At 37.7% G+C, this 18977-nt stretch overlaps 1 protein-coding gene across 4 annotated transcripts in view; it reads right to left on the bottom strand.

The window, feature by feature from the left end:
• Positions 1-18977, bottom strand: part of LINGO2 (leucine rich repeat and Ig domain containing 2) — a 478352-nt gene that overhangs the window by 147865 nt on the left and 311510 nt on the right. For 3 of the 4 annotated variants that reach the window (XM_058044150.1, XM_058044149.1, XM_058044151.1), the window contains one exon: positions 11770-11927. In XM_058044150.1, the coding sequence (XP_057900133.1) occupies positions 11770-11859 (90 nt within the window). In that variant the 5' untranslated portion in view covers positions 11860-11927. Of the gene's footprint in view, positions 1-11769; positions 11928-18977 lie in introns of those variants that run through there. The other variant, XM_058044152.1, reaches the window with a different exon arrangement.

The raw sequence follows: 18977 nt of genomic DNA on the forward strand, positions 1-18977 counted from the left end.
ATGAGCCTTGAAAATAAACTGCCCTTCAACCCAGAAAAGTCAATCCTCTGAGCCAGAGGTGAGGCAGAACTAGACTGAGAAAAAATGTATCTCTTTTTGCTCCCTCTACTGACAGAAACTTTGTCTCTCCTAACTCTCAGTGCCTTCTGCTTATGATGGGACAGAAAATGCAAGTCCTTAGGGAGGGTTTAGGAAGAGTTATTACATATAACTCTTTATGGATTTCACTCAGATAGGCAAGACTTCAGGTGGTGTGGTGCTGTGGTGCCAAGCGCTGTGTGGGTGCTGTGTTCAACAGTCCACTCTCCGAATTGCTTGCCATCAAAACAAATGGGACACATGTGGGAGCCAAGAAGCACCATTACAGACAGTGCATGAGGGTCCCTGAGACAGGTAACAAATCTAAGATGAAACACTTAATGTGTGGCAGAAAAATAAGCCCAAGCAGAGGATTGGGTCTTGGCCATAAAAGTGAGTTAAAGGCAAATAGTTCTGGGTCACACAGACACTTTATACCTTTTACTTATGGCATCACAGAAGGGGAACTGTGTGTGTCCATGTGTTTAATGACAGTCTAGCATTACTGATGTGCAGTGGAAATAATGAAGGGTTTTAGACTATATTTAGATGTAAGAAAAACCCCCAATTTCCTGCCCAATGCTTAAAGCATTTGTGACTAGCTAAATCCTATCCCAGACCCAACTAGATCAGAAGGTTTTATTTGAGCAGCCGTTCTTAAATCTTATAAAAGATTTTATGTGCTGGGAGACATCTCAAAACTCCTGTTCCCAACTGTTTATTTCACAGCATAAAGGTCAGTTTGCACTGGCTATGTAAAATATGAATAGTGGTAAACTCACACATTGATTAGCATTTGAAAATGTCATGCTAATAAAAATATAAATGAAAAAGAAAAAAGAGAAACTAGAAGTTAGAATGTTCCTATACAACACATGGTTAAAATGTGTTTCTTCTGAAGTAGTGGGGATTAAAAAAAGAACACAGTAGATGTCTGTAGAAGTGTATGACTCCATTTAGCTTTCCTTGGCTGGACAGGGTTCAGCCTCCTCACCTTCTTCTGTCCTCAGTTATAGAGCATGGGCTGTGTCTGCTTGTCTTAGACACTGCAGTACAGTTTCATTTCTGAGAAAATCTATGCAGCAGCAAAAATTCACAACAGTGCTTTTCCAGTGGAATGAAGCATTTCAAGCATAACTCTTGAAACGACCTGAGGCGAACACAGAAAGATCAAAGAAACCTAAAGGAAATTATGCTAATGCTCAGATGAAGCATAATAAGCAACCTCTAACTGCAACTTATATAATCCATCTGGCTTTTCCTCTAAAGACAACAAATGTCTTTCACTGGTCTTACATTTTGAGATGTTAAAACCAAAGTATTTCTTTATCAGTTGTCCCACTGTACAAATGAAAAGACCTATAGAATCACACAATCACTTAGAATCATAGAATAGTTTCTTTTGGAAAGAACTCTAAAGGTCACACAATTTCAACTACTCTGCCATGGGCAGGAATCCAACCCACTAGATCATATTGCTCAGGGCACCATCTTAATATATTTTGAACACTTCCACGGGTGGGGCATCTCCATCTTCTCTGAGCATCCTGTTCCAGTTCCTCAACACCCTCACAGCACTCTCAGCCTGTCTTTGCAGGAGAGGTGTTCCAGCACTTTGGTCATCTTTGTGGCCCTCTTCTGGGACAATTCTAACATGTCCATGTCCTTCCTGTGTTGAGACATCAGAGCTGGATGCAAGGCTCCAGAGGGGCAGAATCTCCTCCCTCCCCTGCTGGCCACGTTGCTTTGACTACAACCAAAGACACATTTGGCTCTCTGGGCTGAGAGTGCACATGGCAGGGTCATGTCAAGCTTTTTATTTATCAGAACTCCCTAGTTGTCCTCCACAGGACTGGTCTCAAGAAGTTCATCTCCCAGTGTGTGTCTGTGCTTGGGATTGCCCCAACCCAACACCTTGGGCCAACACACTTGTTTTAACTTCCTGAGGTTCTTGTAGACTCACTTCTTGAGCTTGTCCAGGCTGCCCTGGATGGTATCTCTTTTTTCTCTTGTGCCCACTGCACCACCCAGCTTCATGTCCTCTGTAAACTTGCTGAGGATGCACTCAATCCCACTGACCATGTCACTGATGACAATACTGAAGAGCACTGGTCGCGGGACAGAGCTCTGAGGGACAGCATTTGTCACTGGCCTCCACCTGGATACAGAGCCAAAACTCCCTGTGTCCATCCATCCAATTCCTTATCTAGAGAATACTGCACCACTCAAATGCATATCTCCCCCGTTTGGAGATGAAGGCCCTGTCAAAGGCCGTACAGAAATCTAGATGACATCTTAAGGTTTAGATTGGAAAAGTCCTTTAAGACTGAGTTTACCCAGCACTGCCAAGTCTATGATCAAATCATGTCTCTAAATAACACATCTATATGACTTCTAGATACTTCCTGGTATGGTGACAACCATTTCCCTGGACAGCTTGTTCCAATGTTTGACAACCCTTTTGGAGAAGGTTTTTTATTTTTTGTAAATATCCAATCTAAGCTTCCCCTGGCACAATTTGAAGCTCATTCGTATTCGTATAGTCCAATCAATTGTTACTGGGCAGAAGAGACTGACACTGAACTGTTCACAAATCATTCTTTTTTGAATTAGTTATGAGCTGAAACTGTTTCTTCCTGCACTACATTCACATAGCTATAGACAATGTGCTTAGTTCCGCTTAAGATTTAACCACTTCTCAGCTGACATGTAAAAATGTGGCATGTGAATATTCTTAAACTATTTCAGTTGGAAAGTATATTGATTAGCTTAAATTGCTTGCATATTTTACATAATTCTCATCAAAGTAAAGGTATTACTATTTAACTGAATGCAAAATGAATGGAGAGGGCCCTAGATATCAGGCTAACAGAATGATATATGATCAACTTTTTATCATGGTTAAGATGTAAAAATAAAAATTTCCTATCCCTTTCTTATGATGGTTGTGTTGTCACATGCAATAATATTTTAACAGAGGACCAAGATGCTATAATTTATACGCTAAATGGATGAGTCCTGAATAGTTGGAATTATTTTTCATTGATAATAATAAAAAGAGAGAAATAGGAAATCCTGTTGGTTATTGCACATATCCAAATGGATTAACAGCATGAGTATATAATATGAAAAAAAAAAAAAAAAAAAAACAGACAGCAAAAACTTAAGTTTCTACTTTAAAATGTTATTCTAATAAAATCCAGGACAAAAATCTCAAGACTTAGTAATCATGATATCTGAGAATCTCATTAAAAGATGGTATAGAAGCAGGAAACATATCAGGCTTGATATGAAACTTAGAGGTAGTAAAGGACATATATCAATATGCAAAAAAATGTTACAGACTTAATAAAAAACACCAAATCATCAAAAAAAAAAAAAAAAAACAAAACTGTATGAATTCAGATTTGAGCACAGGGTGCTCCTAATTTTTTTTTTACATTTATAACTAAGAATTAGTGACTTCATGGTTTCTCTTTTCTCCCAGTGGATATTTCATGTATTTTCATTCATTCAATGTATTTTCATTTAAGGACGTAACAACTTCAGTAACCTGTATTAGTAAGATTCCTGAAAGCTACTAAATGTATTATCCATAATTTCAAAAAGTGGAATTGTGCATAAAATTGTACAAATGGTATAATTTTTATCCCACATACATTTCTGTGAGATACTGAAACATTAGTGGTTAATGACTAAAAAAATTGTCAATGTGAAAATGCAATGGCTAATTTGCTGAGGCCAGGTTTGCACTCCCTGCCCTGAAAAGAAGGGGAGGAGGAGAGTTTTTTGTGTGGTGGTGAATGCTCTGGTCCACATCAGACAGAGCAGCTGAACACCCACCACTGGATGACACAAGCTGGGTTTTGGTACAGATAAGGGAGAAGGCAAATAAGAAGCAATCTGAGGCACCACAGTGCTTTTGATCACACCACTGTCCTCCCTTACACAACTGGCTCAGGTGTAAAGCTCCCCAGGGAGGTAGTAGGATATTCTAATCTGCTGCAAGAGGACTACTAACAAGAATCTGAGTTACCTCTGCCTTCAGGGGCAGGTCTATCAGTTTCAGAAATGGAATTTCTTATTCTCCAGTGCTCCGAACAAATTAAAACGTTGTCACCTGCGCTGTTTTCCTCATTCTTCCTAAAGCTTTAAATATTCAAGGACAATTATGGTCTGTGTTACATCAGTAAAATTTTCATTCCATACAAGTGGCAATGTTTTGATAGTTGTGGAGCTGCAGGGGTGGCCTCTGTGAATAGAAACCAAGGCTGCCAGTGCAGAACAATGTCTGTTCCAGTAGACTGCAGACTGGTCCTTGCCAAGCCCATTGGCCATGATAATGGTAGTGCCTCTGTGATAACAGTTCTAAGAAAGAGTAAAAGAAATCCTGCAGACAAATTGTAGAAAAGAGGAGTGAAAAAATGTGAAAGAGCCCTGCAGGCTGCAAGGTCAGTGAATGATGAGGTGGAAGAGATGCTCCAGGTGCCAGACAAGAAATTCCTGGCAGCCCCTGGAAAAGACCACGGTGATGCAAGTTGTTTCCCTGCAGACTATGGAGGGCCACAATGGAGTACATATCTACATCCAGCCCATAAGGGACGCCATTCCATAGCAAGAGTGTGCCTGAGGGAGGCTGTGTAGAAAAGCCATGCTGGACCACATTCCTGTCAGGAGCTGTAGCCTATGGAGAAGAGTCCATACAGAAGCAGGTCTTCTGGCAGAAGTTGTGGCTGGTGGGGGATCCTTTCTGGACCAATCAATTTCTGAAAGATTCTTGTCTGTGGGAAGAATTCACACTGGAGCTGTTCTGAAAGAACAGTGTCCTGTGATGAGGATATCCCATGCTTAAGCACATGAAAAATGCGAAGGAGTGACAGAGATAAACTGTTATGGCTTAATCTCCATTCCCCATCTGGCTGCACCACTCAGAGAGGAGGTAGAAGGATTGGGAATGGAGGAGCAAAGCTGATCCTGGGCAAAAGCAGGGGAGGCAGAGGGAATGGAGAGAGAAGTGTAGGTTTGTCTAGATTTTTGTCTTTGATTTTCACTATTCTACTCCATTTTAAATTTTCCATATATAAAATCAATGAAGTTGAACCTGTTTTGCCCATGATTGTAACTGGTAGGTGAACTCCTTGTGTTTGAAACAACCTATGAATTTTTATATTTTTTTTGCTGCTCTGTCCTCTTGAGGAGAGGGAGTCAGGAATTGCTTGGGTGGACATCAGTCATCCAGACCAGATCAACCCACAGAATGCTGTAGATTGAGTTGGAAGAAACTTCCACCTTAGGAGAAACTGCAGAATTGCTTCTTTCCATTATATAAAGCAGCAGTGGAACTAACAGAATCAGAGAGCAGAATATATTCCCAAATACAAAGAGGAATCCAACATGTCCACCTCCTTGCTAGAGGAAAAACTACCAGAGGAAAGCAAGAGGAATACTAATGTTCTAATTTGACAGAATTTGTTACAATGAATCATAACTTTGCCTTTCAACTGCAAACACAATTATTACTGTGATAGCTGCAGCACAGAAAAGCTGATAGAGGAAATTCAAAGTTCATGTCACTACTTAATGAAATCTATCTTCTGTAAATATATACGCATATGTATAGTCTGTAGGCAGAATTTCTGACATTGCCATGCATGCCTTTGAATGTGGTTTTGTCCATACAGGAATAATGTATAAAGATGTCCCTAAAAATATATGAAATATGCATATATGCCATTTTACCACTTGCATCGACCATTTGCACATTTAGTTTCACTTATGCTTTAAGCTAGATCTACACAATAGAAGAGTATGTTATTCTCAAAAATACTTTTTTGATCTTAAACATACCTCATTACAGAGAGGAACCTACAATATTGAACTCTGTTAGTACTAAATATTTATTTGTGATGAATGGCTATTTGATATGATGACTAGAATAATTTCATTGTGGTCTGTGCCTAATAAGCCCTCACAATTTAATTGCAGCAACCCATGAAGTAAAGTAATTGTCAAGGATACCAACAGTGTCAGATCCTACTCTCAAGTTTTTGGAAACATCACTTGAATATTACTCAAATGTCTGAAACATAAATTGTTGAAAAAAAAGTGTTGTTCAATGTACTTCATACATAATATCTTATGCATTAATGTCTTACAATATCTTACAGCCATGATCTTAACTTTCACAATTAAGATGGATGTTTAATAATGTTAATAACATATGTATTTCCATGAATTAATAGATTTTTTTAAAAAAAATTACATTGCAATATTAAGAATGGAGATTTTAATTTTTATTTTTTATTTCTATGGTTTCAGCATTTTTTCCAGGAAGTTATTATCACTCACAGAACTTTGGAACACTGAATCTGCTATGAAACATGCAAAATTTCAGTTGTCAAGCTACAGAGATTGCAAAGGACATTTTAAAGGTGATTTTATTGTATGACCATATACTAGAAGATTTCCATTCTACCTCCTGACTTTTTGTAGGAAGAAAGAATGGGGTATTATTCAACTGACTTGGACAGCTTATTTCAAGATTCTAAAATGTATCATTTCCAATGTTCATTCAGAGAGTTCTTAAAATGCTTACTGTTTATTTGACAGATCATGAGATTTACATCCAGTTTAGGAGCTTTATATCTCAATATACACGGGCTGCTGAGTGTGTTTTCTTTGACAATCTGTATTGAACCGTCCCCAACTATAATAGCATCATCAAGCTGCATCACACTGAGGCAGCCATTTGTTCATTCCCATCTCATCACAGAATGATGGTCTTGTAGTCTCAGATGTGTGCAAATACATGTTTTATTCGTGGTATCACAAAAAATCAGCCAATAAGAATAGAAAAGCAAACTCTCATAAAACTTGAACTATGAAATAATGGAATTGTAAAGAAAGAAATTCAAAGTGCCAATTGAATTTGATGAAATCCTCAGACAACCAAATTACAACCTGAACCAATGTAATGTAGAGAAATGTCGGTGAAAAATAATGGAACATTTTAAATGTGCCTATGGTGGAACAGAAATCTAGCCCAATAGGACACTGAGAAAAAGAAAGAATAAGAAGAGATCTTTATATCAATTTTTACGTAACCACATTTTGCATAGCAAAGGGTTGGGAACTAGAAGGAATGGCTCAAATTACTTGACATTTTCTTTGATACAGTGGTCCATCTTTTCTTTCTTATTTTTTTTTCTTTTTTCCAATTTATCTATTTCTGTGAAGTGATGAACATCCAAAGGGGTTTACAGACTTTAAAAGTACTTGAAAAATGTTAAAACAATGTTAAGATTCAGGGTCTTGATTGCTAACCTGATCTAGATTGCATGTGTTCTGCTTTTCAGTTGCACCTTGACTTGTGTCGGGAAAGACTTTATTGTAGAAGTCACAGTGCTCTGTGGTTTTAACTTCTCTTGTCAGCAACAGGATAATTGTGTTGACACACTCAGGATGTCCCTAAGCCTTTTTCCACACTTCTCTTTGCCTCATCTTTTTGTAAGATCCTCTGTAATGAAAAAATTTTTGTAACTTTCCCTAGGAATGTATTTTTTTTTTATTAGGGAGCATGGTGGTGTTTGGTACATTTGATTTCCTTTGTCGGCCAGCTGAAATTGCTAGATAATTGAAATTTATTGATTGATGGAGTGATAAAATGATGAATAGAAGGATAAAACCTGCAAGATAGAAGCTGAGTTAGAGAAATAAAATTCAGAAGTGACTTTGTTTTTAATTGCAACATAAATTTGAGAAACAGGGTTATGAGATTTCATTTCTACAAATTCTTATGGGGGTGAGTTTGAAGAGGCAAAAACTCTCTATATTGAGCCCTTCTGGGCTGATATTCCCATTGTGTAAAGTTGTATTTATGTAATTAAGGGCAGGAAAGGCTCAATGGAGAGGACCAACTAGAGTGCTAAGCAGGGAAATGGACAGTTCCAACGTGCACCACTGACAACATAATTTGTTTTCATCATAAGCTATCAGATTTGGAAAAATCTGTTAAAAGACTGGAATGGGATAGAAGAGTAAAAAAGAAAAAAAAAAAAGAGGAAGAAGTCATCCTTGATTTTCCAGTGAGACAGTGTACCAATAAAAGTATCAGTATACTGCCCGTCACATTCCCACAGTGTTTACACAGGAAAAGCAAGACTTGCTCAGAGGTCTACTGACTAGATTTTCCCTGATTTAACTATGCAAACAGATTTTATCTATAATAATTTTAAAAATTATGATGATTGTAGTAAAATTAATAACCTGACCTCAAATGGAAAGGGAAAAATATTTTTAGAAACTTGTCTTCTTTCAGGAAGAAGATCATTATAGCTTCAAAATCTAAAAATGTTACTAACAATAAAAAGACAATTAAAATTAAAAATACAAAGGATTAAAGGTTTAATTTTATTTTGTTTTCTGGTTCTTAAAGGACACAATCTTTTAAGGACCATTTTCTGCCTCTAAAAATCACAGAATACCTTAGATAGAAATAAACACTATATTTTCAAGCATTTACATGGCTTAGGAGCCTTTTATTCCAAGAAGACAAAAACCTCTAAATTAGATTCAAGAAATCACAAATAACTAAAGAGAACTACTAATAAAACACAATTTCAAAAGAAAAATTTAAAAATGGATAAAGAAAAATCAAGTCTGTCAAGCTCAGAATACCCACCATAAATCACTGGAGCAGTCAAAAACTTGATCAGCTCATTCCTGAACTCCCAGATATCCTCCCTTCTCACTTCATTTTGTAAATAGACTACTGTAAACAGCCCTAGATTAACTTGGAACTATCAGTCGATTGCACATGGTATTATTATTAGTCACTCAAAGCCTCCAGATATAAAACATACAATTGCCCTCAGGTCTTTTCTGAAATTACAGTACAGTTAGCTAGTTTACATACCATATTCAGCTTTTGTTGTGAATGGCAAATGTAAAACTTTCATGATATGAACTCACCAAATTTTGGATTACTTTCATTTTTGTTAATACTCATGGAAATATCCTGAGTTTGCCATGTGTATTTATATAATATTTAAATTTCTGTTGTGCAGAAACTTTAAAAGACAAATCTTATTTGTTGAAAAAAGAATAAGATGTGGAAAGGCATGAACTTGGGAGGGATCATTTTAAAACCATGTCATAAGAGGCTAAAACCAGCATTGAAATATCCTGACAGACTGCTCATACATTAGCAATATTGCCATTAAATTAAAGTAGAACTCAAACTAAATCAAAACAGAAAACAAGATTTCCTAGCAAAAAGTCCCACTAAAAGTAAACCTATAAAATAGTGCCTTATTTTTACTGTTTGAAGAATTGCTTTAAGCCTCCAGGTACTGAAAAGAGTCTCTTACAAAAATATTTGAGTTTTTCATTACATGACAAGGTTACCATTGTTCTCCCTCCAGTCCCTAAAAGAGCACTGGGCCTTGATAGGATACGAATTGCCCTGTGCCATAGTCCTACCATGCAAAATTCGAGGGGAAAATAGGAAGATCTTGATTTGGCAGTTAATTTTCCCACTGCTTCTTGGAAAATTTTCTAAGTTCGTTGGCTAGTAAAGCAATTTAAGACTTATGAGAAAGGATTTCTCCCACCAGTTGTTTGTACAGCTCCTAATTTTTGGCCCATTTTTTCAGCCAGAAGTGCATCATAGAAAGCTGGAAACAGTTCATCCTTTGATGTAAATGGTGAAAAGTTTGAACTGTTATTGTGACAACAAACGTAATAACAGTTTAAGCGTACTTAGGTTTTACAGTAGAGATCACCAAAGACTACTACAAGTGAGGGACAGCACAGCAAAAAAGTAATATTTTCTGAAATGCAAAATAAGAATTGCATATGTGATTAGCTTCTTGTGTTCCACATACTACACAGTTTGAAAGCCTTGACTTCTATCACTGTTGACTTCTATTTGACAGATAACTTTTAAATTAAATGTTACAATTTCTTTTAAAAATGAATAAAAAATTGAGTCTTAAGGAGATAAATATTAGTGAAGCATAAACAATCCTGATGCAACAGGAGCCTGAATAACAATCCTGATCCAACTTCCCACTCATATCACCAGAATAAAGCTACCATAAGAAATACAGACAGACGAGAAGAGCATTTTAAAAGGCTGTAGATTTCTACAGGAAAATAAAATGAAACTAGAAACACATATATAATATATATATATATATAATATGTGTATATAATATATATACATATATAATACTATATATGTTGTTACTTTAAACACTTTTCTTCTCATTATATATCAGCATGAAAATTCCCCAGTTATGATGGGGATGATGAGTTGCAACATTGTGTTTATGAAATTTTTAGTCATATTTCAGTCACTTGCCAAGATTTTCCCTTTTATTTTAATTTTTTTTAGTTTTTCAATGTTAAAAACTGCAATCTGTTAAAAATCTATTAGTTAAATTACTAGTTTTGATGTCAGAGAATAGTTCAGTTGAAGCAATAAGTGGTCAATATGTATTTTTCTTGACAGTTACAAAAATAATTCTGTTGCAAATACTTTTTCCTGAAAACAGGCAGAATACAATGGTAGTGCAGCTGTGAAATAGATACAGATACAGCTGACCTGCATCTATCTGAGTGTACTCCAAACCTAAAGCCTGGAGAAATGGATGTGAAGACAGATTTCTGTACTTCTCTTTGGCTGTCTTTTACTCATGGGGTCCTGTCTGGAGGTTGTACAGTGCAGATCACAAGGTACAGTGTCACCTGAGCACTGTCCTCGTGTTTCCTGAGCCAAACTGTCTATTTGTATGGTACAACTCACGTTGGCGTAAGCCTGGAATTTGTTCAGCAGTATCTAGTGCTGCCCTAGACATACTTCAGGACAGTTTTGACTAGATCTGGTAAATGAAATATCAATTCTTTATTCTTTACCAAGGAGAAAATCACCCATTAGCTGGAAGAATCTTAGCTTAACACATTGTCTTGATTCTTAGATTTAGTTTGTACCAGAGTGCCATGATCCTGCATAATTTTCAAGATTCTTACTTGAAAAGATAAAAGTTACAGCAACATACAGAAAAAAAGATACAAAACTGTTCTTGATCTTCCCCCTGCCTAGTGAAACATCCATCAAAATCAGATAAGACAGACTGACTTTTGGCAATGTTTTAGTGCATCCTTACCACATTGCCTTATTTTAGGTCAATTGGTTTCTGCAGGTTATTCTAAGAAATGAGATGGATTGTTTAAACAGGAGTCTTAGAGATGAAAGACATTTCTCAGTATCTAATAATAAACCAAATATTATGGTAAAATAAACAGAAAATCAGCCCTAAAATTCATACATCTAACAATGTTTTAATAAAATAATATACATAGATGCCACTAAACTCTGTTAACTGAATTATTTACATTATTTTTATTGCTCTCACAGTGGCTATATGCTTTTGGGTGTAGAGATTCTTCTTGCTATCACAATGTAAGGAAATAACTCTGTCTCCTTTTGTCAAATTTTTTTCTCTAAAGAAAACAGTTTACTGTACAAAATAAAGAGCTGCTCAGAATAAAAATTGTGAAAGTCATTTGCATTTGTGATTGTGAAATAGATTTTTTTTTGGACAGAGGGAGCACTGAGATAGAACTTGCAATTGAAAAAACCTGAAAACTGACAATAAAAAAAACCCAAAACTATTTCAATAGACTTACCTGTTTAATTCTCTTAAAAGTCCAACACTTCTTCTTCACCCCACAAATCTTTATGCCACTGGGTGAAGTCAAAATACAGCACTTGATCATAATAATCCCAGCCTCTCATGGACAACAGCATCTCTCAGGACACCACACTCATAATGACTGAAACAGACCTGGAAAATGCAGATATTCTTACATTTTTATAGAAATTTACTCAACCATGTCCTAGTATAAGGAAATACAAGCACTTTATCAATGGCTACATTATAAAGGAGTATAAAACCATCAATATCACTTGGTGAACAAGACAAGGACTGAGAAGCTCATGTTCCAGAGAAAAAACTATAGCTGAGTATATGCAATGTTGTCGCACTTATTGATCCATTAAAACTCTCAGAAATAAGAAATAGTATTTATGTTTTTTAAAAAAAATCACAGATTTTCAGACATAGACTCGTAAGTCCTTTCTCATTTGAATTTCAAAAATAGTTTCTTCTTCTGAGCAAATCAGAATCTTATCTGAGAAAGGTCATGGAAATATTTCAGTACAACTGTAGTTAGTTGTTCCATGAGAACTTTGCTGAGTACCATTTTGTTGAATATCTTTAATGGAAAATTGTACCATCCAACCGGATGATGCAATGCAAACTGATAGCAATAGTAGGCTCTTCTCTTTACTAAGCAAAATGAATAATCAGGTGGTACATTGAAAGATGCTTGCAACATTAATCTAGATCTCTGCTTCTGCATGGTTGCAATATTTCTTGAAGAAATTTGCTACCATTTAGAAGTACCTGCCAGTAATTCACAGAATCACATAATGACTTCTGCTTAAGGAACTAATGAGGAATGTCCCTGGAAAAGTGCTTTTCAAGTCACTGGAGTCAGTCAATTCTGGACACCTTTTGAGCACCACCTCCAAAGGGCACAGTAACAGGAAATTCCAAAGTGTCAGAAGTCAAGCAAGCAGGACAAAAGGCCAGCCTGCTTATCAGGGATCTTCTTTTGAAGATAAGGCAAAAAAGGAAGGTTTAAGTGAGAGCAACATCAGGTAGCGTGGGAGGAATACAGAAATGCTGCTTACCACTTTAAGGAAAAAATTCATTCAAAAATAGTTCATAGACCTAGCTGATTTCTTTGCAAAGCCTCTCTTGATGATTTTTTGAATGGTCTTGGGAATCTGGAGAGGTCCCAGCTGATAAGAAGCTGAGGAACATTCTTCTAATCTCTAAAAAGGGCCAGAAGAATGAGACTCGAAAATACAGGCTTGTCAATCTCACTTCACTCCCTGGTAAGGTTTTACAGAAGACTATTCTGGGAGAAACTGAAAAACTAAATGGAACCTGAATGACAGCACAGTCGCCAGCATGGCTTCTTGAGGGGAAAGTCCTGCTTGTCAAACCTTTTTTCTTTTTATGACAAGGCAACCCACTTTGATCAAGGGAAGCCAGTTGATGTAATCATTTTGCATTTCAGTAAAGCTTTTGATACTATGCCTCACAGAAATTTTCTGGACAAAATAGCCAGCACACAGCTGGATTAACACATCCTGATATAGGTGAGCAATCACAAGTCTGTGTGTCTTGCTTACAGGTCAGGCACAAAGGATTACACTGAATGGGGTGACTGAGGAACTGTCATTGGTTGCCTTCCACAGGCCTCCATCCTCAGTCCTGTGCTCAACATCTTCATTAGCTGTGTGGACACAGGACTAGAAGGGATTCTAAGTAAGTTTGCAGTTGATACAAAATTGGGAGAGTCTGCTGACTCTCCCTAAGTCAGGGAGACCCTGCAGAGAGACTTGGACAAATAAGACTGCTGGGCAATCATCACAAATATGAAGTTCAACAAGGGCAAGTGCCAGGTTCTGCACATGGGACTGGGCAATCATGGGTTTATGTACACAACAGGGAATGAGATACTGGAAAGCAGTGCCATGGCAAGGGACCTGGGAGTCCTGGTTGGTGGCAAGTTGAACATGTGTCAGCAGTGCCCTGGCAGCCAGGACGGTCACTTGTGTCCTGGGGACACCAGAAACAGCATCATCAGTGGGGCTCTGCTCTGCACTGGGGCGGTGTCACCTTGAGTCCTGGGGGCACCTTTGGGTGCCACAGTGTAAGAAAGATGTAAAGCCATTACAGAGTGTCCAAAGGAGGTCAAAAAAGATGGTGAAGGGCCTTGAGGTGAAGACATATGAGGAGAGGCTGAAGTCACTTGGTCTGTTCAGTCTGGAGGAGACTGAAGAGAGAGCTCATTGCAGTTACAACTTTCTCATGAGGGGAAGAGGAGCAGCAGACACTGATCTCTTCTCTGTGGTGAGCAGTGACTTGGACACAAGAGAATGACCTGAAGTTGTGTCAGGAGAGGTTCAGGTTGGATATCAGGAAGACATTGTCACTCGAGGGTATTTGGGCACTGGAGCAGGGACCTCAGAGAAGTTGATCAGAGAGAGTTCAAAAGCTTTTGGACAATTCTCTCAGGAACAAGGCGTGACTCTGGTGTATGCCCTGTGCAGAGCCAGGAGTTGGACTTTGACAATCCTTGTGGGTCCCTTCCACCTTGGCATATTCTGTTATTTTTGGATTTATGTTGGAAGAGAACTCTAAGATGATAGAGTCCAACCTGTGATTGATCTAGACCATACAACCAACGCCATGTCCAGTCATTTCTAGAATACCTGCAGGAGTGGTGTCTCCACCACCACCTCAGGCAGTCAGTTCAAAGGCTTACATGACATCAAACCTTCCATAACATCAAACCTCAAACTTACTGGGAGCTATTCAAGGCTACTTGAATAGCTCTTGTTTTGTCACTGGTTTTCTGGGATAAGAAACCTGTCACTGGTTTTCTGGCAAAGCCCTGTCTTTCCACTATTTCCTTTCATATACTTGTAGAGAATTATAAGGTCTCTCTTAAGCTTTCATTTCTTTGGGGTAAACAACCCCTACTCTCTCAGACACCTCATATGACTTAGAATTCAGGTGGACCTTTCTGCTACATTCTAGCTGTTTTTTTTCAGTGCTTAAACTACAGTGCACCTACCTCTTTCACTAAAAGGATGAATAATTTAGATAAGTTTACTTAATAAAGCTGTTTTACCATCTGTTCTCTGTCACTGAAATGTTTGGACCAATGAACAGATATCATGGAAAATACCAAATGGCACTCAGATAAGGTAAGTTCATCCAGGTGATACACTGATTTATGCTTTCCTTAAGAGCCCCAAATTGTTATTTCAGTCCTTGTTGAAATTTAAAGAGCACTGCTCCTAAACATCTCAAAAGTTCTGTATGTTCCCCTTCCACGAATGTTGCATATGGTTTTTAACAGAGAGAAGCAAAACGTGTACAGAAGTGTTAATTCCATGCATATGTATGTGTGATAAAAAGAAAACATTCTATCTGCATTGAGAAACATCTGAAAGAAAATTACAGTAAAATTAGTTTTGCAAATATTTCTAAAGTTAAAATATAGTATGGCTTTTAAGCAAATTAAAGCCTTCAGCCTACATTTAACCTGCAGCAACTGAAGTAAAATGAATGAATCAAAAGAGAAACTGCTGTTCAGCCTTCATCAGTCTTTGCCCAATTTGGAAGTGAGAGTTCAGTGCATCTGAAGCATGATGCATTTCCATGAAAAACAAAGTTCCAAGCCAAAAAAATTTATCATCCATGACTTCAAATGGAAGAGCAACTAACATCCATGGTTTTAGGATCATACTGGGCTAAATGACCAGAAATTACAGTATTGTTTTCATCATACGCTAGGCGAGATGAATGCAGGAAAAGATAAAGATTAGTGGAACATACTTTAAAAATCAACTGAATATGTTGCATTGAGGTGCTGGTGGGTTTTTTTTCTATCTAATCCAGTGCATACAGATCAGTCACTGATTGATGCCTGGGTCTCCATTGTCCAACACAGAACAGAATTTTACTGAAATTGAGGAATGTACACACTAATATTCACATTATCATAATAAATCTACTGTGGACCTCAAAATACATGGGAAAGGATTCTTTATCTTTGCTTGTAATTTCCATCATAACACCTCCTGTGGAGCAGCAAGAAATTTTTCTCCTGAAGCATAATATCACAGACACCTAAAGGAGTATAAACAAAAAGTAAAGATTTTATGAGCATCTTCCAGAAATGCACTGGAAAATTTTATTCATAAAATCTTCAGAATATGTTGGACTGTGTATATTGAAAGTTAAATACTCCAAATATTTTTTAAAACTGTATGATATTTCTGCATCTTACAGGAAAGAAATTAGCTAAGATTTCAAATTTGGATACATCCAAACTATATGATCAATTTTGATCTTTAATGTAAGTGACAAAGGCAGAAGGTAATATGAGGGATAAAGTTTCTCCAGAAACAAGAATTTGATAATAGCATACACAGGGGACATTCTTGAGTCAGAAAAAGAGAAACTGGGCTGAAATGGTCAAAATGAGAAGTGATGCCTGACCTTAACCATTTACTTCTCTAAAGTGATAGCATGGAAGATAAAAATTTTCAGTTCCCTTGAAATTTCAAGATAAAGCTTAAAACTAACAATCAATTAGATAAAAGAATGTGAAAGTAGACACACAGGATGGTAAATGTAGCTGGAATCAGTGGATAAACACACAATGAGGAACCTAAGTGATTTTTGTGGCAAACTTCTGTAACAAAAAAGAACAGTGCATGTCCTAATAATAGTGTAAGGCAGGGCCACTTACAGTTTTGGGGGCTGTCAGTGAATAGAACCACCAGAAACTCCTTTACATGACCCTCTAAGACCACAAAAGGAGTTCCAGTAAAAGGGATGAGATATAAAAGTTAGTGCTAGGAAAAGTTATATTTATCTATTAGCTAGGAAGTATGTTGCAATGAATGTGTATGATCCTGATGGAATAAATAACCTCTTGTAAACTTTCATGCACACATTTGAGTAGAGGAAAATCCTCCAAATGTGTCCAGCGTTGTAATAAAGAACACCTGCTTTCTAATACCTCATATTGTGTTAGAAAGTTTATTCTCTGGCCAATTTTGGTGCCAAAAGAAAAAGAAAACTGCTTAAAATTAGAACAGTCTGGAGCAGAAAAAGTAGATAGGAATGGTGTTTAACCCAGTGAGGGTAGGCATTTATCTCTAAATACCAATAGATGGAGCAGCAGGCAAAATTTCCACTAGTATGCTAACCCAAACCCACACACCTGTGCTAACAAATGGGGATCCTGTTAGTTCAGGACACCACAAAGGAAGATTCCTTCTTCAGAAAGGCCCAAGGCCATCCTTCACTGGATTGGAGGGTGAAATGAGGGAAGAGAAAGACAAAGACTATGAACTACATGCAAGACAAGCATTGGCTGAGAGGTATGAAGAGATTTCAAGGATAAAACTCAAACATGTGGCCACAGGTGGCTTTACAAGATTTATAAATAATTAAGCTCTGAAGACAGAGCATTAAAAAAAAAAAAAAGTAAAGGAAAAAGTATGTTTGATTCTCTGTTTTGCTGGTTTTGGCTGGGATGGGATTAGTTTTCTCCCTATTAATTGTATGGGGTTCTGCTTGCATTTGTTCTAGAAATCATACTGATAACAAAGGCATATTTTTGCTACTGCTGAGCAGTGCTATGACAGATACAAGGCCTTTGTTTCTCCTCACCTATGCCTCCAGTGAGGAGGTTGAGGGGTGCACAGAAAGCTGGGAGGTGACACAGCTGAGACAGCTGACCCCAAAAGACCCAAGGGATATCCCATACCACATGGCATCAGGCTCAGCATATAAATCTGGAGGGAAAAGAGGAAAGGGAGGAGAGATTTGGAGAAATGGCGTTGGTCTGCCCAATTCTACATTAAGCATAGTGGAGCCCTGCTTTCCTGAAGATGGCTGAAGAGCTGCCTGTGGATGGGAGTAGTGAATGATTTCCTTGTTTTCTTTTATTTTACCCATTGAACTGTCATTATCTTAATCCACAAAAGTTTACTCACTTTTACCCTTCAGGAGGGAATGAAGGAGTGGGTATATAAGGAGGGGTTTAGTTGCCAGCCAGGGTTAAACTAAGACACATGATAAATTATGTTTCATAGGTCAGATCCACCATAAAAATCAACAGAGCAAGAAGATACCAACATAAATAAATGAGGAGCTGAGGTCTGTAGAGAAATCTGAGGAAGAAATATTGAGCAATAAAGAGAAACAATGTCATGAGAATTTAGGAGGATTTATATGAATTAATTAAGAATCAACACAAAGTGGGGAAGCAGGGAAACAAAAGAGCAAACTACCTGTGATTTCCCTGGTGTGTATAGTGTCTGATTTTTCCAGAAAAAGCAACTCTCCTGGCATAGAACTCAAATTTTGTGTTCGTATCCCAGGTGCAAGGTTATACCTTGACTACTCAATGAGTTAAATTTAGATCACTGTGGACAGCAAAAGCAAAAAAAAATTATTTAGGAATTAGATTTCTTGTAATCTTCTGAAGAGTTCTTTTAGCAGACCCACTTGTGTTTACTGTCACTTTTTTCCTTACTTTTTAGGGGAAAAGATGATTGACTTTCAAGGAACACCTCTACAAAGCTCAGGGGTGTACCACCACCACCACATACAGAAGTTAAGAAGAATTTGCCTTCAGTAATTTGAAGATGATACAAACCAGGAAGGAGTGGTTGATATATCAGATGGGTCTACTGCCTTTTAGAGAGCATTAACAGGCTGGAGTAATGCATGAACAGGAACTTCATGCAGTTCAATCCATGAAAATGCAAACCCCTATGTTGGGGAGGAAGGACACTTCCAGAATAAGTTCATGGTGGGGGGTGACTGGCTGGAAACCAGATCTGCAGAGAAGAATCTGGAGTTCCTGGGAGACAAGCTGACCATGCTGCAGCATGTTGCCTTTGCAGCTAAGAGGGTCTGCATTAGCAGAAGTGTTGCTTGCAGATCGAGGCATCTGATCCTTCCCCTCTGCTTTACACCTGGTGAGACAGACTGAGGGGATTGTGCACAGCTCTGCCCTCTCTGAAACAAAGGACATGAGCACACTAGAGCAACTTCAGCTCAGGGCCACATAGATAGTGGATCAAAGCTTGTCTTACATGAGTAGTGGCTGACAGTGGCTGGGACTCTCCAGTATGCAGAAAAAGGACTTGGGGGAATCTAATCAATGTGTATAAATATATATCTGGAGCAACTGAAGAAGATGAAGTTAAATTCTGCACTAATGCCAAG

This window comes from Melospiza georgiana, chromosome Z, assembly GCF_028018845.1.
Source record: "Melospiza georgiana isolate bMelGeo1 chromosome Z, bMelGeo1.pri, whole genome shotgun sequence".
NCBI lineage: Eukaryota > Metazoa > Chordata > Aves > Passeriformes > Passerellidae > Melospiza > Melospiza georgiana.